At 43.2% G+C, this 26814-nt stretch overlaps 1 protein-coding gene across 1 annotated transcript in view; it reads left to right on the top strand.

Moving 5' to 3' along the window:
- Positions 1-3551: 3551 nt before the first annotated feature.
- Positions 3552-26814, top strand: part of robo2 (roundabout, axon guidance receptor, homolog 2 (Drosophila)) — a 1057280-nt gene continuing 1034017 nt past the window's right edge. Inside the window, exons 1-2 of the mRNA XM_069889083.1 lie at positions 3552-3614; positions 21929-22034. Coding sequence (XP_069745184.1) covers positions 3600-3614; positions 21929-22034 — 121 coding nt within the window. The 5' untranslated portion in view covers positions 3552-3599. The remainder of the gene's footprint in view (positions 3615-21928; positions 22035-26814) is intronic.

Here is a 26814-nt window from a genome sequence, read left to right as displayed (position 1 = left end):
TGTTGGATTCAAACCCGGGTTGCTGGCACTTTAATAGTATTGCGTTGACTGCTACACTAACTGTGCCACCCTAATCTCTGGTTCTGCAGTGAGCATCAGCACACTCCTGGCTGCCTTCAACTGGGCCTTCCTCTCACTGATTTAGTGACTGTGGTCAGAGTCTTCTCAACTCCAGGGCTTCCTCTTGCCCCAAACTCTCTGTCCTCCAAACTCAGTCTCGCTTTTCTCAATGTAGGAGGAGTGGCCTCCAAAGCCATCGTTGCATCTCTCCGCTCCACAGGCTCTGTCTATATCTCCTGTTGCCTGGGAAAGGCAGCCAACACACTGAAGGTCCCATTCCATCAGGAAGAAGGCTCAAGTACGTGAAAGCATGCACCAACAGGCTTAAAGCTAGATTCTTCCATCAGGCTCCTGAATGAACCCCACAACAGTGCTCTCACGCTGCCCTTGCTTGGTGCAAATTGACCTTCCTTTTCATTGTAATCCCACACTCTGTAAGCTGTGAGGGTGCATAGGAGATTTATGAGGATGTTGCCTGGATTGGAAAATAAGTCTTATGAGGCAAGGTTAGTGGAGCTGGGACTTTTATCTTTGGAGCAAGGAAGGGTGAGAGGTGACTTAATAGAGGTCAACAAGATTCTGAGAGCTGTTGATAAGGTAGACAGCCAGCCCCTTTTCCCCAGGGCAGGAATAGCTAACACCAGGGGACATCTATACAAAGTGAAGGGAGGAAAGTTTATCCGAGACATCAGATGTTTGTTTTTTACACTGAGAGCTGTGGGTGCCTGAAGGGGTTAGTTTTTTTTTGGTAGCAATATATAGGTTGGCACAACATCGAGGGTCAAAGGGCCTGTACTGTAATATTCTATGTTTTACTTGGCTGTGTGATTGCTTGAGATAACTGGTTAGACTGCTTGCAGAAGAACCTGTCTCAATTTACAAATAAACTTTAATTTATTCTTGGTGAATGTGATAGAGATGTGAGTTTTGTGGTGAAACAGACTAGGCAAATGAAAACATGAAAATAGGTCCTAATACTTTTGATCTTGTTGGAATTCCAGGTAGCTTCCCAAGGACTGGGTCAGGATCAATTGCTTATGTCTTTCTCCAGAATAAGGAAGGCTAAAACTAGAAGGCAAAAGTTAAAGTTGAGAGGAGAGATTTTAAAAGGGGTCAGTTTTCACCAAGGGGGTGGTGAAGATCTGGACTGAGCTGCCAGAGGAGGAGAGGGAGGCATATACACTGGCCTGGTGGGGATGCATGTTGAGAGGTTTGGGAAAGGCATGGAGCAACAAAGTGGGTAACAAAGCAGGTATCACGATTGGCTGGGTCAGCAGGGTCTATGTTTCTGTGAGTCGTTGGCTATCAATTCATCTGTGTGAGGTGCTGGCTCAAGAAGGCAGCCAACATCATCATGGACCCCCAACACCCTGGTCACAACATCTTTTCACTGCTCCCTTCGGCCAGAAGGTACAGAAGCCTGAAGACCAGCACCTCTAGGCTCAAGAACAGTTTTATTCCAACAGCTATCAGATTCCTGTACAACGCTCACCCTGACCATAAACTCATGTAACTGTGAATAATAATTTATTTATCCTGGATACATCAAAAATCCGAAAACCCGGATGCCAGAAATCCAGACCACTCAAGAATTCAGACTTCTTGAAAATTCTCAAACTTTTAAAATTTAGCAGACTTCTGTATGTGTGCATGTATGCATAAGCACCACACAGATTCACAGAAGTCAATGTGAACGAATAAGTTTCAGATTCAGATTTCAGATTTATTGTCAGAGTACATCTATGGCATCACATACAACCCTGAGATTCTTTTTCCTCTGGGCAAGGCAGAATTACCACTTACTGGTAGTGCAAAAAAAAAATCTGTACACAGTGTACACTTGTAAACAAATAAAGAACTGTAAACAGATAATGAATGTAAAGAACTGACTGTGCAATACAGAGAGAATAAAAATAATCAATAGAGTGCACCAGTAAGAGTCCTTAAATGAGTCCCTAATTGAGTTTGTGGTTGAGGAGTCTGATGGTGGAGGGATAGCAGCTGTTCCTGAACCTGGTGGTGTGAGTCTTGTGGCACCTAGACCTCTTTCCTGATGACAGTAGTGAGAACAGAGTGTGTGCTGTGAGATGTGGATCTTTAATTCCAACAGCTATTAGGTTTCTGTATGAGCCTCACCCTAACTATAAACTACCCTAACATCCCATTAACTATCTGATTTGTACAACCCTCACCCCAACATAAACTACCATAACCTTACTCTAATGACCCAATCTGTACACCCTCACCCTAACATAAGCTACCATAACTGTGAATAATAATATATCTATCACAGGGTATTTCTGCTTTTCCATCTTGGCATAATGTGGTAATTTAATGTATATTGTCTAGTTGGTGTCCATGTGTGGTAAGAATGTCAGTGCATCTGTGTAGAGCTCGTCGAAAGAACCAAAGACTTGTTGATCCAAACCAAGGCTTTTATTAGCAAAAGACAGGAGCTCTTCACAGGTGGCCAACCAGTCCGGAATGATCCGACCTGGCTAGGGACACAACCCTTTAAGGCCCAGACAGTAGGCGTGGCTTAGCTCTCAGCCAATCGCTGTAAGCACAGTCTAGATACAGTAACTATATACACTATATACATTGGTGATAGATCTGTACTATCACAATCTGTACATTGTACTCATGTCAATAAACTCATCTCTTGGATTTAAGTGCTCTCAGTCGAGCATTCAGCGCACTGAGAGAGGGAATTCTGAAAATTCTGAACCAAATAAAACCAAAAGCATTCTTTTCCTTGGTGGCTATTCACCTTGTTATTTATATTTCAGACAGCAGTAAAATTCTCTAAATTCCTCCAAAGAAAAATCCATTTTTGAGGGACATAATATGCTGGAGGAAAATCCTCTATTAAGTCACCTCTCATCCTTCTTTGCTCCAAAGAGAAAATTCCCAGCTCTGCCAACCTTGCTTCACAAGACTTATTTTCCAATCCAGTCAACATCCTGGTAAATCTCCTCTACACCCTCTCCATTGCTTCCACATCCTTCCTGTAATGAAGTGACAAGAACTGAACACAATACTCTACGTGAGATAAAACATAGGATTCTGTTGACACCGTGGTTAAGTGAAAAAACACACAAATGCTGGAGAAACTCAGCAGGTAAAAGTGCCTTTATGTATCAAAGGTAGAGATACATCACTAACATTTTGGGTCTGAGCTGGCTACCATTGCTACATAAAGGCACTCTTTGACCTGTTGAGTTTCTCCAGCATTTGTGTTTTTTCACTACATGTTCAATATTCTTGAGGAAGGATTCAATCCAGAACATTGACCTTTTTCTCTCTACCATGGATGTTGCTCGACCTGCTGAGTTCCTCAAGCAGAGAGTGTGTTGCCCTAAATTCCAGCATCTGCAGTCTCCTACGGGTCCATTTCTGCAGGACCTGCTCTGTCCACCAGATGGCGCGTTGCACCCACTTGACTGCTGCAATACCCCAGATCAGCCACTAGGTGGTACAATAGAGTCGATTTCCTGTTCTATTCAAGGACCTGGTTGCCATGACCAACAGCATGTCAGATGGGTCAATCCAAGGTATTAATTGGAGTAAATATGTCTTACAGCAATTGAATAGGACCTTGATAAGATGGGAGTTGGTGTATTGCCATTGTGGATAGTCTTGGTCACCTTTGGAGGGAGTGCAGCAGAGGTTCACCAGACTGGTTCCAGAGGTGGTGGCTTTGCTGTAGAATTGAGTGGACTGGGTCTGTATTCCCTGAGACAGAATCAGAATTTATTGTTGTGAATGTGTCATGAAATTCATTGTTTTGCAGCAACATCACAGATGCAAATATTGCTATAAATTACATTTTAAAATAGTGCAAAAAAAGAGAGTGAAATAGTGTCTATGTTTCATTGTCCATTCAGAAATTAGATGGTGGTGGAGAACAAACTGTTTTTGTACCATTGGGTGTTCATCTTCAGGCTCTTTTACCTCCTTCCTAATGGTAGTAGTGAGAAGAGAGCATAGCCTGGGTGGTGGGGGTTCTTGAGGATAGAGGCTGCTTTCTTGAGATACTGCCTCTTGTCAATGTCCTTGATGGAGTGATACCCATGATGGTTCAGGCCAAATTCACAACATTCAGTAGCCTTTCTGTCCTTTGTGTCGGCCCCTCCATACCAGATAGTGATGCAACCAGTCTGAATGCTGTCCACGGTACACCTGTAGAAATTTTCAAGTCTTTGGTGACATACCAAATCTCCTCTAATTCCCAATGAAGTAAATCCACTGGTGAGCCTTCTTTTTGATTGCATTGATATGGAGGCCCCATGATAGATCTTTAGAGATGTTGACATGCAGGAATTAGAAGTTCTTTACCCTTTCTTCTCTTGACTCCTTGATGAGGACTGGTTCACATTCTCCTGATTTCCCCCTCCTGTAGTTTACAATCAGCTCCTTGGTTTTGCTAATATTGAGTGCAAAGTTGTTGTAATACCACTCAACTAGCTGATCTACTTTAGTCCTGTATGGTTCCTCATTGTTGTCTGTGATTCTACTGATGACAGTTGTTTCATTGCCATAACTGTAGATGGCATTTGAATTGTGCCTAGCCACACAGTCATGGGTTTAGAGAGAGTGGATCAGTGGGCAAAGCAAGCATTCTTGAGGTGCGTCTGGGTTGATTGTCAGTGAGGAGGAAAAGGCAGCCTCAGCACTGCAGAAATCCAGGCCATTCCCACTGCAACAAGCAGATGGGCTTTGTTTTCATTCCTGACGTAAACCCATCTGATGCTGCTCCCTTGATGGAGCAGCTCCCTCAGTGAGATGGGAAACCTTGCCCATCTTGGTTTGAGGCAGACAGCTGGGGACTCATAGTGTCATGGCAAGGGTGATTGTACCGTCCATCCATACTAATACTTGTGTTTAGATATGTTGATGTGATCAGACTTGTAAATTAAGATATGAGGCATGTGGTAATGTATTTTCTGATTTCCTCTTTTCTGGGGAACATTGTTGAAACTGTTACAGCAGTTCCAGCAGCCTCGCCATTTTTAATTTGTTGAGCCTCTACCCCACAGGGACACGGGTTCAATCCTGACCATTGGACATCCGGTGGAATCAGGCCATTTGGGTCATCGAGTCCACCCCACCATTCCATCATGCCTGATTTCCTTTTAATCCCTATAACCCTTGATTCCCTTCCTAGTCAATGACTATCTACTTTTTTCTTAAATATTCCATTGACCTGGCCTCCACAAATTCCACAGATTCACCACCCCTTGTCTAAAGAAATTCCTCTCATCTAAAGGGATGTTTTTGCATTCTGAGGCTATGCCCTCTGGTCCCAGACTCTCCCACTATAGGAAACAACCTCTCCACATCCACTCTATCCAGTCCTTTCAGCATTCGAAGTGAACAGTGACCTCTGGCGCTGTCTGTATGGAGTTTGCATGTTCTCTAACTTGATGGGTTTCTCTTGGATCCTTGGTTCTCTCCCACATCCTGAAGGTGGGGGGGGGGCATTAATTTGTTGCTGTAAATTGCCTCTCACAATCTTATAAACCTATCAGGCCAATTCTCAACTTCCTGCAATCTGAGAAAATTTTAATTGCTCTTTAATTGAGGTGAACATTAATTGACTTTTATATTTATTATTTATTTATCAATTGGGGGAGTTTTGTAGTTTTTTTGTACAAAATGTACCTGTGTTAATATTCTGACAGGCAGTGAGAATGCTGAATAACCAAAGAAACTGTTCACATTAAACATTCAAGACTCTCATATTCATATTTATTTGTACATATGAATACTTGTCCTGCAGATGTATTATGTGTCTGGTTGTGTGTCTGCATGTTTTGCACTGAGGACCTGAGAATGCTGTTTCGTCAGGCTGTACTTGTGCAATGAGATGACAATAAACTTGACTTGAGGGCGGCATGGTTGGCATAGCAGTTAATGCAATGCTGTTACGGCACCAGCAAATGGGACTTGGGTTCGAATCCCGCACTGTCCATAAGGAGTTTGTACGTTTTCCATATATCTGCATGGGTTTTCCCCAGGGGCTCCCATTTCCTCCCACATTCATTGGGGTTAATTGGGTGAAATTGGGTCGCATAGACTTGTGGGCAGAAATGGCCTGTTACCGTGCAGTATATCTAAATCTGACTGTGTGGCTGTAGCAAGTACATTTTAGTGCAAGTATACATTGTACTTGTGTATATGACAATAAACTCAGGGTCTCTCTTTACTGTAGCCTCAAAATTCTCTCTCTAAACCTTCCCATCTCCTTCTTCCCCTTTATGTTTCTGACACCCCACCCCTTTGACCCCACACTTCAATATCTGCTGAGAATATCAGCATAGTACAGGCCCTTTGGCCCTTGATGTTGTGCTGCCCCATATATTCCTAAACCCTCACTTCCCGGTTATTTTTCCTCCATCCATCTGCCTGTCTCAGAGTCTCTTAAATGCCCCTAATGTTCCAGCCTCCACCACCATTCCTGACAATGGATTCCAGGCACCCACAACTCTTTGCTTAAAAAAAATCCCCTAAACTTCCCTTCCTTCACTTTGTACAGATGTCCCCTGGTGTTGGCTACTCCTGGCCTGGGAAACAGGTGCTGGCTGTCCACCCTATCTATTTCTTCTCATAATCTTGTAGACCTCTATTAAGTCTCTTCTCATCCTTCAACACTCCAAATAGAGAAGTCCCAGCTCTGCTAACCTTGCCTCATAAGACTTGTTTTCCAATCCAGGCAACATCTTGGTAAATCTCCTCTGCACCCTCTTCATAGCTTCCACATCCTTCCTATAATGAGGTGACCAGAACTGAACACAACACATTTGGAGTATGTGTTCAGTTACCAGAGATTTGTCGAGTTGCAACGTGAAATCTTGAACTCAGTCTCCCTATTAATGAAGCCCAACATCCCATAGGCCTTCTTAACTATCCTACCAACCTGTGCTACGACCTTAAGGGATGTATGGATTTGGACCCCAAGGTCCCCCTGTTCCTCCACACTGTTAAGTATCTATTAACTCTGTATTCAGCCTTCTGGTTTGTCCTTCCAAAATGCATCACCTCACACTTATCCAGATTGAACTTCACTTGCCATTTTTCTGCCCAACTCTGCATCCAGTCTATATCATTTTGTAACCTTCTACAATCTTCAGCTTCATCCAAAACTCCTCCAACATTTGTATCATCTGCACACTTTCTGACTCATCCTTCTGATCACTTATAAAAATCACTAAGACCAGGGGTCCCAGTGTCTGAAACTTGGCATCAGCTCTTCTTTGGAAATGCTCCCAGGAAGACCACTGGGAGATTTTTTTGCTACTGGAAAGGCAGTACATGAATGCAAATGTTGTCGTCCAGATCTTTTTGCTTTAAAAAGGAGGCAAAGTATTCATTGCCATCTGGGGAAAAGTGCACAATCAAACCAAATTTCCTGCAATATACCTTTGCATTATCAATTTTAAATTGAGACAGATTGGATTTAATTTCCTAAGATGAGAGGCAAATCATTTTTCAGTGGGGAGCCCAGACTTTTAATATGAAATAACGTGCCTTAAAAATGAATCTATCAGCATCGTCTGAGCAGGTGATTTGCAGGGGGCAGAGTTTGTTATTTTCTTAGAGTCTGATATACTGCTCTGCAAAGCTACAGCAACTGTGAAAACAAGCCTGGACTGCGGGGCCAGAGCTTCTGAGCGAAGGCTTTTATTCTGAAGAGCATCTGCAGGCATGTCTTATTCTGTGTATTGGATTACAAGGAACGCAAGACCTGTGGCAGTCTCCATTATCTTCAGCCTCTCTACTTCTCTCTCTCTCCCCCCATCACACTATCAGTCAGAGTGAAAGGACATTTAACTTCTCCAAACCAAATAGCCCGGAGTCCTCTGTGGAGATCAGGAAGGAGACAGGACTGGTAAAGGGTCTACTCCCTCTGCCAGAGATTGCCGATTTTCCATTCTTTCCCTCTTCTCAATTTAGAACATCCAGCCAGCATCCGTGAGAAGCAAGCCCAAGGTAAGTTGGAACATTGTCAGCAGCGGTGAGAGATTCACAAACGTCCATTGAATAGCAAAGAACGTCGTCTGTTTGCACTATGAATTTTAAATGTTGAAATGGCTGATGGTTTATTCTGTTGTTTTGGATTTGATTTCTATTCTGGTGAAGTTCATTAAATTTAAAAAAAAAGCAGGTAGCTGGAAATCTAAAAGAGAATAAAACATGCCAGAGATACTCAACGGGTCAAGCAGCATCTGTGAAGTGAGGAAGAGAAGTTCAGATGGACAGGTGACCATCACAGCGGTTAGCTATTTGGTCAGTGCTGCTGTGAAGGTCCTCAGGATGAATCCTCACTTCTGACAGAGTATAGGCTAGAGAGCAGGACAGGGAGGAAGATTTAAGACAGCCATTCACAACGAGGGGCCGTACAGTCCCTCTGGAGGCCATAACACATTTAAGGGGAGGCTGTGGACTGAAATTATAAAATGCTCTAAATTTGGACAGGTACATGGATGATAAGGGTATGGAAGGTTATGGACTGGATGTAGGTCAGTGGGACTAGGCAGAATAATAGTTTGGCACAGACTAGAAGGGCCAAAGGGCTTGTTTTCTGTGCTGTAATGTTCTTTTTTTATGTAGTCGGTAGAGAAATACAAAATAAACCAACTAAACTCGTCTGCATCACAGGGAAGGTGGCCCATAAACTTTGAGCAGAATCCTAAGTGGATGGTGAGTAGTGGGGGGTTGGGGGGGGGGGGGCAATGGGAGAGAGCCCACAGTCAAATAATGGTTGAGAATGGCTGGTTTAAAAGCTCTGGAAATGTTTTGTGAGTTGATTTTGGGAATGACTACTGGAATGCATAATTTCTGTCCCTGCTCTTTGGTGGGAATGAGAATTTGTTGTCATATACTGTATATACCCATGTAATCATCGATACTGTGTAATAATTGACCCCCCCTTTTTTTGGCCCAAAAATTGCGTGCTTTTGTGTGACCCATGTAAAAGTCAACCCCTCCACCCCGATTTTTGTCCACAACCACCCACTCATCCGAGCTCCTGCTGCCCCAACAGTGGAACCTCACCCTGGCCATCTGTCCACCGTGGTCTTGATGTCCCAACCACAGATCCTCACCAAGGCCGGCCACCCATCCAAACTCCCGAAGCCTCAATAGCAGACCTTCATCCCGCCGCCCATCCAGTGGAACTCCTGACTCCTTGACAACGGTCCTTTGTCCTGGCCACCTGTCCATTTGAGCTTCCTACGCTCTGACCATAGATTTACCACCTGGACCTGGCCATCTGAGCTCCTGATGTCCCGAACATGGAGTTACCATCTGGTCTCAGCTATCTTATCTCCTGACATCTTATATGATGCAGGAACTTATTGTAGTCAGAAGTTTGACCCATGTAAAAGTCGACCGACCATTACCCCCCCACAAAATTTGACACAAAAAATTGATCCACAATTTCGATGATGACATAAATATATACAGCACATAAATGTAAAATTCTTGCTGTCTTCACACAAAATGCACCATCATTGTACATGTTATATTAACAAAAAGTGTCAAGACATAAAAATAAATATCATAGTTAATGCAAAATATAGTGATGTTTCAGTAGTCACTGGGGTTGGAAATGTCGGTAATGGATCATCCTAGCTGAGTGCTTCCTGCTCCTTCCAGTCTGGGAGGTAACAGGGTCAGTTGTGGTCAAGGTTCATGTTGGTTGTTCATTTCCTTTGGTCAGTGGTGACAGAGTAGATGTGGAAAGGTTGTTCCCCATGGTGGGAGAGCCTAAGACAAGAGGGCACAACTTCAGGATTGAACGGTGTCCACTTAGAACAGAGATGCGGAGGAATTTCTTCAGCCAGAGGGCGGTGAATCTATGGAATTTGTCACCACAGATGGTTGTGGAGGCCAGGTCATTGGGTGTATTAAGGCAGAAATTGACATGCTCTTGATTTTCCAGAGCATCAAAGGTTATAAGGAAAAAGCAAGGCAGTGGGTCTGAGTGGGAAAATCGATCAGCTCAAGATTAAATGGTGGGGCAGATTTGATGGGCCAAATGGCCTGTTCCTGCTCCTATGCCTCGTGGTCTTATGATCTCTGGGTCAGGGTCAAAGAGGGACCAGAGTTCTCACTTCCAGGTGCTATCTGGGGTACGGAATTTCTCTTCACTTCATGCAGTTTGTTGACAACTGTCCGGTGTATTTTGCTTCCTAAATTGGATCCTACTGGATCCAAGGCACGTGAATTTCAGGGAGAGGGAGTATAGCGTGTGGTCATAGGTGGCACAAGGACAGACAAGAGGGAATTTCCAGCACATTGATGGTTAAAGTGGGAAGTCCTCCCACTGAAATTGCCCAACCAGTATTCACCATTCCAAATGACGGCTGCAGGGAATCTGACAGCATGGAACAAATCCTTCATCCTAACTCGTCTGTGCTGGCCAAGTTAGCATTCCTTTCCAGTACCATTAGCCTGCATTTGGTACATCCTTGTAAATACTTCCTGTCCACATATCCATTTAAATATCTTTTGGAGATTGTAATTGTACCCTCTTCTACAGTTTCCTGTGGCAGCTCATTCCAGACACGGACCCCCTCTGAGTGAAAAAGTTACCTTTCATGTCCCTCTTAAATATTTCCCCTCTTACCTGAAACCTCTGGTTCTAGAATCATCTACCCTGGGAAAATGACTGAGCATTCACTTCATCCATGCCCCTCATAATTTTGTAAATCTCTTCAAGATCACCCCCTCAGCCTCCTCCGCTCCAGGGAATAAAGACCCAGCCTATCCAACCTCTCCCTGTAATTTGAACCCTCCAGTCCTGGCCACATTCTAGTGAATCTCCCCACTACCCCCCCCCCCTTGAAATTTACTGATGTCTTTCCTACAGCTGAGTGACCAGAAAGGGCAGTATAGTTTAGTGAACGGTCAGCACAATGCTATTGCAGCACCAGCGACCCGGGTTCGAATCTGCCACTGTCTTGTAAGGAGTTTGAATGTTCTTTAAATTTAGATAGATGGCACTGTAGCAGGCCTTTTTGGTCCACGAGTCGGTGCCACCCGATTAACCTAGAATCTCCCAGTAAGTTTTGAACAGTGGGAGGAACCCGGAGACCCTGGGAAAAACCCACGCAGGCACAGGGAGAACATACAAACTCCTTAGAGACAGTGCAGGATTCGAACAATCGCTGGTGAAGTATCAGAGTGGCACTAACCTCTACACTGACCGTGCTGCCTGTTACTTGCAAGGGTTTCCTCACATGTATGGGGTTAGTAGGTTAATTGGTCACACGGGTATATTTGGGCTTGTGGGCTGGAAAGGCCTGTTACTGTGCTGTTTCTCTCACTGTAGATAAAAAAAAAACTGCACAGAGAGGCCACTGGAATAGAGGGTGAATTGGGTGTCTGTAGAGAGGCAGAGAGGGTGTTCCCCAGGCTCAGTATGCACAGGGTTAAAAGGAAGAGCGCTTCCAAGTCCCTTGTGAATGAGCATGGCATTTAGAACTGAACAGCTTTGCAGAGCATCTGATGCTCTTCTCACTCAACAGATTTCTAGCACGCTCCCTCCCACTTCACAGTACTTCAGGCAATTTGAGCAGAGAATGGTGATTTTGGGAAGCCTTTGATCAGAGTGGGGGTGGGGGGGTGGGGGGGGGTGCAGTGGTGAGAAAGGAGTTTCTCCTGACATTTGTTGGTGTAGATGTCTGTGGTGGCTGCACTCTACTGTCCCTGGCTTGAGGGGCTGGGGTATATGCCCATTCAGAGAAGAATTTGGAACTTCTGATCATCGGTCAGTTGACAGAAAGCATAAATTCAAGTTTAATTATCATCTGATTGTTCAAGTTCAACCTGATGAAACAACGTTCTCCAGTCCTCGGTGCAAAACATGCTGAACTACAACGAGACAAATGATACATATGCAGTATTTACTAAAATAAATATTAATAAATAGTAGAGTCTCAAAGGGTTAGTATGATCAGTTCATTCAGTCATTCAGCATTCTCACTGTCCGTGGGAAGGAGCTGTTCCTCACCCTGGTGGTGCTGGATCTGATACTCCTGTATCTCTCTCTCCTGACAGGAGCTGGAAGATGCTAAGGTATATCAGGCAGGAACAGGCAGTGATTTAGCTGCCTGGCAGAACACTGGCCCTTGACTTGAGGGAGATTGTTGCACAATATCCAAAACCCTGGATAAATGCCATTGTATCAGATACATAATTCCCTGAAAGTGGCATTACAGGTAGACAGGGTTGTAAAGAAAGCTTTTAGCATTTTGGCCTTCATAAATCAGTATTGAGTACAGGAGATGGGATGTTATAGTGAGGTTGTATAAGACATTGGTGAGGCTAAATTTGGAGTATTGTGTGAAGTTCTGGTCACCACACTACCGGAAGGATATCAGTAAGATTGAAAGAGTGCAGAGAAGATTTACTAGGATGTTGCTGGGCTTTCAGGAGTTGAGTTGGAGGAAAAGATTAAACAGATTTGGACTTTATTCCTTAGAGTGCAGGAGAATGAGGGGAGATTTGATAGAGGCTTACAAAATTATGAGGGATATAGACAGAATAAATATGGGTAGGCTCTTTCCACTTAGATTAAGAGAGATAAATACAAGAGGACATGATTTTAAGGGGAAAGGTTTAGGGGGAAAATTAGGGGAAACTTTTTCAATCAGAGAGTGGTGGGAGTATGGAATGAGCTGCCATCTGACATGGTAAGTGCAAGCTCACTCTTAGGTTTTAAGAATAAATTGGATAGATACGTGGACGGGAGAGGTCTGGAGGGTTATGGAATAGGTGCAGGTCAGTGGGAATATCGGAATGATGTTTCAGCACAGACTAGAAGGACCGAATGGCCTGTTTTCTGTGCTGTAGTGCAGAATCAATTGGCTTGTGACAGGGTGAATACTGAGATTACTCAGGCCAAATGGATCAAATTGGGATTGTGCTGTGCAGAATACGCAGTTATTTTTTTGAATATGGGAGGGATTTGATTGATTGGGTAGATGAGGGAAAGTCTTCTCTTAAAAGATCCTATTGTCCCTGTCTCAACCACTGTGGCCAGGAAAAAGCCTCTGGCCATCCATGTGATCAATGCCTCTCATCATCTTGTACACTTCTATCAGGTCACCCCTCATTCTCCATCACTCCAAGGAGGAAAAGCCAAGTTCATTCAATCAATCCTCTAAAGGCATGCTCCCCAATCCAAGCAGCATCCTTGTAGATCTCATCTACAGATTCACCTATAACTTCCCATGTGACCTGTGTGATATTTTTCTCTGCAAATCCATTGGAGATGGTTGATGCTTGTTGGCCTTGCCCACATCCCATGGACATCTGCTCTTGTCTAACCCCCTCAGGTGAACTTCTGTACTGTTAATGCAGTTCTTGCTTGCAGGGGAGATTCCTCCCTTCCCTTCCCCCCCCCCCCCGGCCATAGTCTTGTGCTGACGTTAATTTGGCTACTGACAGTGATGCAGTGAGATAGCTCCAAAGTAGGGGCTGGTCATTTAAAACTGATAACCATTGAGTATGATGTAATATGGCATGCTTGACTGTGGGAAAAAAATTAAGTGTTCTGCTACTGAAATGAAACTTTGCTTCTTTATGGGGTGCTTAATTATTTTCAAAATTTGTCAGATTAATTATTTGCTAGTTAATAACCCCATTAGCTTCCTTATTTTTTAAAAACTATCAGTAGTGGTCTGTTTGTTTTAAAACCAATAGCCTCTGTAGGATGGGGTTTGATAGATAGATCACTAGTTTAGTGTTTTTATTTCTATTTCTTAATGTAACATAGGTGACAATACCATTTGTATTACCATATAAGATTTGTTAATATTCTATTTTATTCTCATGCACCTATGTAACATATATATATATAATGAAACTAATAAAAATATTAAAAAGAAAATGGACATCCATAGAAACCTCTTCCCTCAGAGGTTGGGGAATTTCTGGAAGGGTGACGGAGGCTGGATCAAGGTGGGAGATGGAAAAATAATTGAAAGATCGAGGTTATGGGCAATTGGCACAGAAGAACAGAGTTGCCATGGCAGGTTAGGCTTGAGAAGTTGAAGGGCCTCCTGCTGCTCCAATTTTCCTGCGTTCTCCCACAACCACATGGGAACAACCAGATAATTTGTTGCTGGCACTGAGTGAGTGGTTATTATTGGCTCATGACATTGGGAGAATATCTCTTTGACATCTTTCATAGACCGTCAGTTTAATGGACTGTCTGGAAGTGCCGCCTGTGGATGGATCCTGGGTTACTACCCTGAGTTTCTAGCTTGAGTTGACCCCACAACCAGTGTTGCCGGATGGAGATTGATCTCTACATCGCTACCAATGACAATGCTGATGGTAGTTTGGAGATAGAACAGCTCCTTAGTACAGCAAGTTCATGTTCAAATATGTTATCAGAATACATAAATAGCATCAGATATATCCCTGAGATTCTTTTTCCTGCGGGACAGGCAGAACTTCTACTTATCGGTAACTGTAAACTACATTCAATATATAAAAGATGTGTATACAAAGGAAAGGAATTTAAATTAATTGCATTACAGAAAAAATAAATATTCAGCAATAAATAATGTAAGAGTCCTTAAACTCCAGGTTGATGGATCTGGAGCTTGGGTGGCCGATGGATTGAACAGGAGTCTATGCGGCTGTGGGAGTGCTCGAGGCGAATCCCCAGACGCTCTGTCTCTGAAGGGACTCTCGTTTGTTTCTCTTCCTCTTGTACTGTAAGGGGTGACATTAAGGGTAACTCTTTGTCTGCCTGAGAGCAAGGAGAAGGCAAATTTTGAGTAATATTCCATGTTCGGAACTGTTACATGACAATCGAGGAATCTCGAATCTTGATCTCTGGAGCAGAGTGTTCCTGGTTCCCAAGGAGATGCAGGTTCTCTGTTTGGAATTAGCAAGCGTCTTCAGGGAAGTGTGCTAAACAAATTTCGGACATGAGAAAGATCAGACCTATTTTATTTTCGAATGCCTTGTAGATTATTTATTACGCCTGAAGTTATTCTGTGTGCTTGGGGAAGACGGCTGAATGGGTGACTGTGTGTCTCTTGTGCCTTTATAATGTATCACCTTTCAGGGTAATCTTGTTTACTGGAACTCTGAGAGATGAATGGCTAATTGGGTGAGTCATTTAAATTGATTTTGTCAGCATGGTCCTCTCTCTCTCTCTCTCTCTCTCTCTCTCTCTCTTCTGTGTATATCCACTTATTCATTTACCATGGCTAATGGTCTGTACTTCTGAGCAATAGCTCTTACTGAACTAAGGAGCACAAATGGCAATTATTTACCCCCCAAAAAACTGCAATGCTCTTGCTCTTTTGCTAATTCAGCAGCAAAAATCTTTAATGTCTCAATTGCTGTGCATGAAGTTAGGGATGTAATAGAGAGGTTATTAGTTTCGAGTGCATTAAACTTAACCTCCATTTTAAATGATCCTAGTTTTCAAATATTTCCATAATCCCTTCGCTCCTGTGACAGGAACCTATTTAATTTGTCCACCATTGGGGCATTGAGACTCTTGACTCTAAAATCAGGAGAACACGAACATTGGGAGAATATCTCTTTGACATCTTTCATACACCGTCAGTTTAATGTACTGTTTGGAAGTGTCATGCTGGCCTCATCGCGGGGCCAGCAGTGGAGAGGGTCAAGAACTTCAAATTCCTGGGTGTCAACATCTCCAAGGATCTGTGTTGGAGCCTCCATGTTGACATAATCACGAAGAAGGCGCGCCAGCGGCGATACTTCGTGAGGAGTTTGAGGAGATTTGGTCTGTCACCAAAGACTCTTGCAAATTTCTATAGGTGTTCCATAGAGAGTATTCTGACTGGTTGCATCACTGTCTGTTTTGTATGGAAGTACAAATGCAAAGGACAGGAGTGTTGTGAATTTGGCTAGAGCCATCATGGGCATCTCTTGACTCCATCAAGGATATCTCCAAGAGGTGGTGTCCCAAGAAAGCAGCCTCTGTCCTCAAGGACCCAGGCCATTCCCTCTTTCCACTGTTACTATCTGAAAGGAGTTACAGGAGCCTGAAGATGAACACCCAGTGGGACAAGGACAGCTCCTTCCCCTCTGCCATCAGATTTCTAAATGGACAGTTCACCCCAGACTCTACCTCACTTTATCCTATTTTCTTGCACTATTTATTTATTTTTAAAATTAGAGCAATATTTTCACTGTAATGCTGCCACAAAACAAGACATGTTCATGGCAATAAATTCTGATTCAGAATTTCCTCTCCATCACCTCTGCCTACCTTTGAGCTGTTTCTTAAAATGCCCGCGGCACTTCTTTTGCACAGTCTTTGAGCCTAAGACCATTGAGCCCATCGAGTCTGCTCCACCTTTCCATCATGAGCCGATCCATTCTCCCACTCAGCCCCACTCCCCTGCCTCCCCACAACCCTCGGTAACCTAACTCTTCAGATACCTATCAATCTCTGTCTGAAATGTTTTTTTTAAATTTTTTTATTTTTCACACCATAAATCACATTAGCCATGATGTACACTATTTCTTTTTCACACATATACAGTGACTTTTTCTCCCCCCCCCCCTTTCCTCCCAAACCACCCCCCCACCCCCCCTCTCATCCATTTTAGGTATACAATCTAGGTTGCATTAAGCCAGTCAGACAATGTTGTCATTCAACAAAATTACACCAGAAATTCTACTGAGTCCATTCTTTTCTTTCCTTCTCCTTCCATCAACTTAGGTAATGTTTGTCCCCGGTAGGTTTTCGCTATTGTATTTAATGTAAGGCTCCTATACTTGTTCGAATATTTCAATATTATTTCTTAACCAATATGTTATTTTTTCTAATGGAATACATTTATTCATTTAAATTTGGTAGTTTCTTCCTTTTAATTTGGTTATGTATTCCATTAATATTTAAAGACATATAGTTCAGCGTAGCCCTTTTATATTTTGTTTATCTTCTCTTTCCATTTTTCCATCATTACCTTTCCTCCTTTTCCATTTCTGTTTTCTTATTTTCAACTCTTTATAAGACAACATTCCTACAACATCCAACATTTTCCTTATTCTCCTATTTCTATCTTATTTATCCACAATCTCCCTTTCACCTCCTGAGTTGTCCTTTATCCCTTGTCGGACAACCACATCTCCCCTCTCCATTTGGATTTGCGAATCCACTCGCAAGCGTCAACTGATTTTGCAGTGACCGCTATTTCCCCCCACCCCGCCTCCCCCAGAAAAGATTTCACTTTTCATATGTCACAAAGGTCACTCTTTTAATTCCCTCCTTATTCTCTCTATTCCATTACCTTCCCTTATTAATTCTTGTCTATACTATCTATATTTTCCTCTAAGTACAGATACATTCATGTATGCTCATTGTCTCTATTCACTCTTATACCTCTTTACCCGCATACATATCAATCGTGATCATTTTTACTCTCATTACCCGTCTTCATCCCTCAGTCTATTTTTGTCTTTACCCACATACATATCAATCGTGATCATTTTAACTCTCATTACCCGTCTTCCTCCCTCAGTCTATTTTTGTAATTGTTCTGCAAATTTTCGTGCTTCTTCTGGATCCGAGAATAGTCTGTTTTGTTGTCCTGGAATAAATATTTTCAATACCGCTGGATGCTTTAGTATAAATTTATACCCTTTCTTCCATAAAATCGCCTTTGCTGTATTGAACTCTTTTCTCTTCTTTAGGAGTTCAAAACTTATATCTGGATAAATGAAGATTTTTTGCCCTTTATACTCCAGTGGTTTGTTGCCCTCTCTTACTTTTTCCATTGTCTTCTCCAGTACCTTTTCTCTTGTAGTATATCTTAGGAATTTTACTACAATAGATCTTGGTTTTTGTTGTGGTTGTGGTTTAGAGGCCAATACTCTATATGCCCTTTCTATTTCCAATTCTTGCTGTAGTTCTGGACATCCTAGGGTCTTAGGGATCCACTCTTTTATAAACTCCCTCATATTCTTGCCTTCTTCATCTTCCTTAAGGCCCACTATCTTTATGTTGTTTCTTCTGTTATGGTTTTCCATTGTATCTATTTTTTGAGCTAGTAGTTCTTGTGTCTCTTTAGTTTTTTTATTAGATTTCTCCAATTTCTTTTTTAAGTCTTCTACCTCCATTTCTGCTGCTACTGCCCGCTCTTCCATCTTGTCCATTTTTTTTTCCCATTTCTGTTAAGGTCATCTCCATTTTATTTATTTTCTCTTCTGTGTTGTTTATTCTTTTTCTTAAATCCTTAAATTCCTGTGTTTGCCATTCTTTAAATGACTCCATGTATCCTTTAATAAGAGCAAGTATATCCTTTACCTTGCCTTTCTTTTCTTCTTCTATTTCACCATACTCTTCCTCTTCTTCTTCCTCTGGGTTGACCATCTGTTGTTTCTTTGTTGCCCTTTCCTCCTCTTCTTTCTTGTTTCTATTGTCTTCTGTGGTCTCTTCTTGCTGCAGGTGTTCTGCAGCTGTCGTTGCCGGCTGTGGAGATCGACTCCCCAGCTGGTCCCCCCTCCCGTCGGTGTGTTTTTTTTCATTCGCATCGCGCATGCGTGAAGTATCGCGCATGCGCGGTTGCGCACTTTTACTCGGCTCTGCGAGCCATTTTTGTAGTCCATTATTTACCGACCTGAGGGAGCGGGTTTCTCTCTCCGCAGCGGGCCTCTTCGGACAGGTAAGGCCTTCACCTTTTTCCTCCTTTGTCTTCTCTTCCTCTCTTCTTACCGTTGCTTTCGATTTTTCTTTTTTTGTCGCCATCTTCTTTCCACCTTTATACTCACTTTTCTGTAACTTTTATTTCTGTGCCTTTGTGTTTTCTCTTGTTTTTCCCGACTTTTCTGGAGAGGGCTGGAGTTCACCGTCCGGCCACTACTCCATCACGTGACTCCTCCCAATCTCTGTCTGAAATGTTGACTCTATTTTTCATCGTACAGATGCTGCCTGGTCCTGCTGAGTGTTTCAAATGAAATTTAAATTGTAGTTTAAATTAAAAAATTAAATTTAAATTTAGACATAAAGCTTGGTAACGGGCCCTTTCGACTCATGAGCTCAAGCTGCTCAATTAATGTGCAGCCCTGGTACGTTTCGAAAGGTGGGAGGAAACTGCAGATACAGGGAGAACGTGCAAACTCCTTACAGATAACTTGGGATTTGAACCCCGATCCCATTGGATGGCGTGGTAAAGGCATTGCGCTAATCACTACGCTAACTACACAGCCCTGTATTTTCTATTTTTATTTTAGATTTCCAGTAGATCTATAATGATTTCAGCCGTAATATCATTACAGATGCAAATATTGCTATAAATTACATTAAATAAGTTAGTGCAATAGAAGAGAAAGTGAGGCAATATCTGTGGTATATTGTCCGTTCAGGGCAGCATGGTCAGTGCAGTGGTTACCACAATGCCGTTTCAGTGGCAGTGATCAGGACTGGGGTTTGAATCCCACACTGTCTGTAAGGAGTTTGCACGTTCTCCCCGTGTCTGTATGGTTTTCCTGGGGGGGGGGGGTTCCGGTTTCCTCCCACCATTCAAAATGTATCGGGGGTGTAGATTAATTGGGTGTAATTGGGCAACATGAGCTTGTGGGCCGAAATGGCCTGTTAATGTGCTCTATGTCTTAAAATAAATTAAAAATGTAATTTAATTTTAAAAATTTGAAATCCGATGGTGGAGGGGAAAAAGCTGTTTTTATACCGTTGGGTGTTCATCTTCACGCTCCTGTACCTCCTTCTTAATGCTAGCAGTGAGAAGAGGGAATGGCCTAGGTGGTGAGGGTCCCGAGGATGGAGGCTGCTTTTTTAAGACACCGCCTCTTGTAGATGTCCTCAATGGAGTGATGACTGGTGCCCGCGATGGCACTGACTGAGTTCACAACAGCCTTTTCCTGTACTGTGCAATGGCACATCTGTACCAGACAGTGATGCAACCAGTCAGAATGCCTTCCACAGTATACCTGTAGAAATTTGCAAGAGTCCTCAAACTCCTCACGATGTATCGCCCTGGCAAGTCACCTTCGTGATTGCATCGACACTGTATTTGCTTATTTGTCGTACCAAACTACGTTATCCCACCATGGCCTGGATTAAGTTTCATTTGTGGCCACTGCTGATCCCTTGGATCTTTCACAACCTCCTTTGCAATTCTATGATTCTACTTTTGGTGTCATTAGCAAATGTATTAATTTGAATATTGAAAGGCATGGATGTGGAGAAGATGTTTCCAGTAGTGGGAAAGTCCAGGACCAGAGGGCACAGCCTCAGAATAAAAGTACATCCCTTTAGAATGGAGATGTGGAGGAGATTTCTTTTTCAGCTTGAGGGTGGTGAATCTGTGGAATTTGTCACCACATACAGCTGTGGAGGAAAGGTCACTGGGTAGATTTAAAGCAGACGATGATGGGTGTCCAAGGTTACAGGGAGAAGGGAGAAGAATGGGGTTGAGAAGAAAAATATATTAGCCATAATTTAAATGGGCTGAATTGCTCTAATTCTGCTCCTTTCTCTCATGATCTTAATTGGTCCAACCATATTCTCATCAAAATCATTTATATATATGTTGTAACATGGGTACAGGGGCAGAAATAGCACCCAGCACTCTGAGGGTCAGTCCATGCATCCACCTCCAATCCATCGCTGTCCCACAGAACTACAGGAGCATCGAGTCTGCCCCACCATTTAATCAAGAGCTGATCCATTTTCCCACTCAGCCCCACCGCCCAACCTTCTCCCCATAATGTTTGATGACCTGGCTAATCAAGAACCTATCAATCTCTACCTTAAATACACTCAGTGACCTGGCTTCCACAACCACCTGTGGCAACAAATTCCACAGATTCACCCCCCTCTGGCTGAAAGAAATCCCTCTGCATCCTGATGTTGTGGCTTCTTGTCCTTGGCTCTCCCACTGTGGGAAACAACCTTTCGACTTCAACTCTGCCCACGCTTTTCAACGTTCAAAATGTTTCAGTGAGACCCCCTACTCCTAAATTTCAAAGAATTCAGGTCAAGCACAAATACTGCGGTATATTGCTGGCTTCGGGCTTCCAGTTAAATAAGCACCCTTGACCACTACCATCTACCTCCTATCTCCAGTTTGCCAACACACCTTGGATCCCAGGTGTCCTAAACGTCTGGTTCAGCCTTTTGAGTGGGTCCTTGTGAAAGGTCTTGCTGAAGAGCCATGTAAACCTCCTCCACCACTCTGTCTTCATCAATTTTATGAGTTACCTCCTTGAGAAATCTTGTCAGAGTTGTGAAGCCGGATTTCCCCTGCACAATACACTGCAGATGCACTCTGATCAGTCCCTGCCTTTTCAATCTTGGCCATCAGTAATATCCCCTTTTTGTTTTACAGAAGTTTATTCAAATGACATCAACAAGACAAAACACAAACTTAGAATCAGAATTTACTGTCATGAACTAATTGTTTTGTAGCAGGCATCACAGTGGAAAAATTCATATACCTTACAACAATAAAAAAAATATAGTATATGAAAGGTCAAAGTAAGACAGTGTCTTTGGTTCATTAGGGCATGGCCTGGGTGGTGAGGTTCTTGAGGATAGAGGTTGCTTTCTTAAGAGACCGCCTCTTGTAGATGTCCTCGATGGAGTGTACACAGAACTACATCTAAAAACATTATTTACATTGTTAGAAATTCACAAGTAGCAATAAAGTCAATACTGCCCCTCTGTACATAAAATTTACATTTTCAAATTGAGATCTTGTTGTTACAATTTACTACACACTCGATCCCTTGTGGGGGATGCAGCCTCCTCTGCTTCACTGGGTGGAAGGTTCAATCCTACAATCCTTGATGCTCAGACTTCAAAGTTAACCAGTTTCGGTTCCTCTGCTTGCTCCTGTAGTTCTGTGGGACAGCGATGGATTGGAGGTGGATGCATGGACTGACCCTCAGAGTGCTGGGTGCTATGCTGGTCATTTGGTGGCAGCCGGTCTCAGCTCAAGGACAAGGTAAGGAAGAGGCTTTTTCATTCTCTTTATACCTCAAGTTGATGCTGGTGCGTTGGCCTTCATGGCTGATTTTGGCACAGTCTAGAGGGGCCGAAGTGGCCTGTTTCTGTGCTATAATTATTGATTGTTCTATGGTTTTCCGTGGCATGGACAGGAAAGTGTTTTGTGCTGTTGATGGGTTTTGCTGTTGGATTCTGGAGCAATAGCTGCCACCTCGAACAGAGTCTTGGAGTGTCAAACGCTGATTATTTAGGTTGAATTGAAATGATGATGTCTCTGATGTGAGAAAAGGTAATGTAGCTACGGTGTATCCTGCATTCTTTAATGCTCTCTGTGACCTTGCAAGTGTTTACTGGAATCTTGCCAACATCAAACCAGAACTCCATGTCCGGAGTAGAACATACCCAGCAGATCTCCACACTGGCCATACCTAGCTTGTCATTGGTGACTTGGGGACACACCATATCATTGTTTTGTGAAGCTAGATGAGCTGTTTTAAAAGTGTAAGATATTTGTGAACCTGCTGATCAAGGTTCATTATGTAAAATAAGCGCAGCAGGCGTGACCCCCAGGCTGGAATCTAATGGAGGGATTCAGGCGTTTTAGGAATGGCATGAATGAATAACGACGTGATATGGTCACCGGGTCTGGATGCTTGAATTGCGTTGTAATGAAATGTAGATTTGTACTTATTTGTGGACCTCTGTGATCTACTTGTGTTTGCCTCATTCCATTGCTGCATAACTGTGATAGTACAGATCTATCACCAATGTATATAGTGTATATAGTTACTGTATCTAGACTGTGCTTACAGCGATTGGCTGAGAGCTAAGCCACGCCTACTGTCTGGGCCTTAAAGGGTTGTGTCCCTAGCCAGGTCGGATCATTCCGGACTGGTCGGCCACCTGTGAAGAGCTCCTGTCTTTTGCTAATAAAAGCCTTGGTTTGGTTCAACAAGTCTTTGATTCTTTTGACGAGCTCTACAATAACTTCCCAAGCCTTTGCCCTCTCTCTTCTGCAGAGATTAGTGCCTCTCTCAATTGCTCTCCTGATGGGGCAAACAATTCCAACTCCGACCTTTCCTACCCTTCTGCTGATTTGTCCCCATGAGAATGTGAGTTTGAAATGTTGACTGGGAAAGAGAGTAAACTCTTGTTTAGAATTCAACAAGGCAAGAGCTGCTTGTGAACTCCTTATTTGGCAAAGACAGTAAAAGACTATCAACCATTGGGTAAGGGTAACAGCCCTGGTTAATGAATCCCAGGGGAATTCTAAGAAGCAGGTACTTATCTGGTGAAAGTTTCTTCGAATGTTCTGGTAAACCGGAAGTTTGTCTGCACAAAGGGGCAAGATTGACCCCTACATTGGCAGGTCGCTGTTTAGAGCCCAGTGTATAAGGGGCTGCAGGAGGCTGCTACACAGGTGTGCCCCAAGCAGCCCCAGTTTTACACCCCTACTGAAGGGACATTGCATTGCTGGGGAAGACATCTCTCTGTTCCCCTCAGGGGGGCATAAAGGAACCCATTGCCATCATCTTCAAAAATGCCCCTTTCTCCTGAGCACCCCTGGCCCTTCTGCCTCAAGCTAACTCCCTGATCTCTGCTACATCAAAGATGTGTTTTCGCACCTTATGCATTTAAGATGAGCATTTTAAATTCATTGATTTGTGCTGTCCTGAATTTTAAGTACCTCTCAGTTTATTGAGCGACTGTTCTTGAGGAATGGTTCAGTCAGATCTGGCCTTCTCTTTTGAAAGGTTGCATGATTTTAAAAGGAGCTTTCACTTCAAAGTCTAGGATTCCTTTTACGGCATGCTCTTTGGAAGTTTAATTTGTTAAATTCCTGAATTTTCAGTGTGAAATGGGCAGTACAGCAGGAAAATAGAACTGGGTTCAAGGAGACGAATAGATTTTCTGCACCATGTGGGCAGAACAGGGAAGATTAACACAGAGATGCTGGAGTAATTCAGTCAGTCTCACAGCATCCATAGGAGGTAAAAATATGTTACTCATGTTTCGGGCCCGAGCCCTTCCTCAAGGTATGAGCAAAAAAAGAGAGTTAAGGGCTGGGGGAGAAAAGGGGGAAGATTGGGAGAGGGAGGTGTACAGGCCGACAGACATGTTGGATAAAGCTGTTATTTAATGCCTTTTGTCTGTTGGTCTGTACTCCTCTCCCTGCTCATACCTTGAGGAAGGGCTCAAGCCTGAAACGTCGGTAATAAATCTTTACCTCCTCTGGACTGCAAGACTGGCTGAGTTCCTCCAGTATTTCTGTATTTTGATTACAGTCACAGCATCTGCAGACTTTCATGTTTCACTGGGCGGATTATGACTAGCCTGTTGGGATCAAAGTGACAAGGGGCCAAAGCAGAAATTCACTTGTTGTCCTGAGAAGGGTGCTGAATGAATGGTTTTTTAACTTAAATACCAGAAGCTCTTTGCTTCTGACACAAGAACACATGGCAATGCTCAGTATGTAATGCCCCACAGTGTTAAATGATCTTTGAAGTTTACAAAATACTTTGTACATTCTTCTGCAAACAGACAAACAGGTTATCTCTAATATTCACACATCAGTGTAAAGGACACAGTTTCCAGAGAGAGGGATTACAATGAAAAGAAAGATCGATTACCACCAAACAAGGGCAGTGTGAGAGCACTGTGGTGGGGCTGTGGGGAAAAAGCTGTCCTTCAGCCTGCTGGAGGACGAGATTGAACCTGCATCTCTAGAACTGTGAGGAAGTAGCCCTTGGGAAAGGGGAGGCATTGCAGAGATTACAGCTGGAGGTATGGCCAATAGAGGTGTGATTGTAATCCAGGCTGTGGAATGGAAGGGGTGGAGGGAGATCATTGATTTGGAGCAAATTGAGATTGAGAACATGAAGAGATTTGATCTGAATGGGTTTGAGAATTTTAAAATAAATTTGTTCAAATTGTGCTGAGATTGTTTGAACTTGAGGTGATAATGTTAACCCTTTGGACTCCAGCCATTTTTAACCTTTCATAATATACACTCTGGTCTCAGTCCATGAGTAAACTACAATACGAATACCAGAACGAACCAGCTGGTGGTTGGGTATCAAACCTGTCCTGGAAAATGGGGTCACGTAGTATATGAGCTTGTTGGTCAACCCTGAAAATGGGCACATGGGGTCCAAAGGGTTAAAGCTGCTGTCCTGGATGTGGGCGGTATTGCTCTTGGATGCACAGGGACTTTGTGTTGGGGTTAGAGGCACCTGCATCATGTACATAAGTTGATGTACCATCAATAATTCGCAAAGATCTGAGAAGTGAAACAATCAGGCTTTTAATAGATAAAGACTGGAACACTATCAAACAACCATCCACCTCCTTAACTGATCAGAGTAAAAGGAAAAGGGTAGCCTGAAAGAGCCTGTGGGTAGGATCAGTCTCGGGAGATGTGTCCAGTCGATAGCAGCCAATCATGATGTAACAGTTGTTTACCATCGCAAGTACAATGCACAGATGCACTGAAATTCTTACTCCCTGCAGCCGCACAGGCACATTGGATTCAGCAATACAATGGTATCAATGAAATGTCCACAAAACGGCAGTGAACATTCCATCGAAAAAGGCTTCAATAATTGGACAGTTGGCTGTTGTACCACGATTCCCCTGTTACTTTAGTGTAAGTGCTTGTCAAGCAGAAAGCATCTGGCATTAGAGTTCAGAAGCCCTCTTGCTGTGCCAGCCAGATGATTGTAGGTTCAAGGACCCAGAGGGATGGTCAAAGCTAACAGTTCTCATGCAGAACTGCACCTCTGGAGATTGTGCACTGAAGATTATCTCAGGTTCTAACTCCCCTCTTGAACAAACCTGGAAAGACCATAAGACATAGGATCAGAAAAAGGCTATTCAGTCCATCGAGTCTGCCTTGCCATTCCATCATAAGCTGATCCATTTTCCTACACAGCCCCACTGCCTGGCCTTTTCTCCATAACTTTTGATGTCATGGCTAATCAAGAGCCTATCAATCTCTGGCTTAAATACACCCAATGACCTGGCCTCCATGACCGCCTGTGGCAACAAATTCCACAGCTTCACCACCCTCTGACTGAAGAAATTCCTCTGCATCTCTGTTCTAAGTGGATGCCCTTCAATCCTGAAACTGTGCCCTCTTGTCCTAGTCTCTTCCACAATGGAAAACAATTTTTCTACATCTATTCTGTTCATGCCTTTCAACATTCAAAACGTTTCAATGAGATCCCGGGTCAATGAAGGTGATGACTGAGGGTTGTTCCATCCTCTACCTGTCTGGTGGCCCTGAACAACTCTGACCATGTTGATGTTCAGGCTCCCATGCCACTGACAGTGAACATTTTGTCATTGGGCTGGAAATAGCAGTGACTCAACCAGAGAATGAGTAAATGATCAGAAAGTCTAATACTCTCCAAAACCAGAGTGTTTTGAGGATTTCCTTATTTATCAGGAGTTTCATGCTGCTTCAATGCATTTCCACAAACACTGGGAGTTAATTTCACTGAGCCAAATTGAAGGCATTCTTGTAACTTCCGAGACAATGTGCCATATATGGTAAGCTTATATAGAACCATGGAATATTATAGCACAGAAACAGGCCCTTCAGTGTTTCTAGTCCATGCCTAACTAATATTCTCCTCAGTCCCACTGACCTGCATCCCAACCATACCCCTCCATACCTCTCCAATCCATGTGCCTGTCCAAATTCTTCTTAAATGTTAAAATTGAGCCTGCATTTACCACTTCAGCTGGCGGCACGTTCCATACTCCCACCACACTCA

This window comes from Narcine bancroftii, chromosome 7 (assembly GCF_036971445.1).
Source record: "Narcine bancroftii isolate sNarBan1 chromosome 7, sNarBan1.hap1, whole genome shotgun sequence".
NCBI lineage: Eukaryota > Metazoa > Chordata > Chondrichthyes > Torpediniformes > Narcinidae > Narcine > Narcine bancroftii.
Note: the sequence above shows the minus strand (reverse complement) of the source record. Positions and strands in the feature narration are given on the sequence as shown.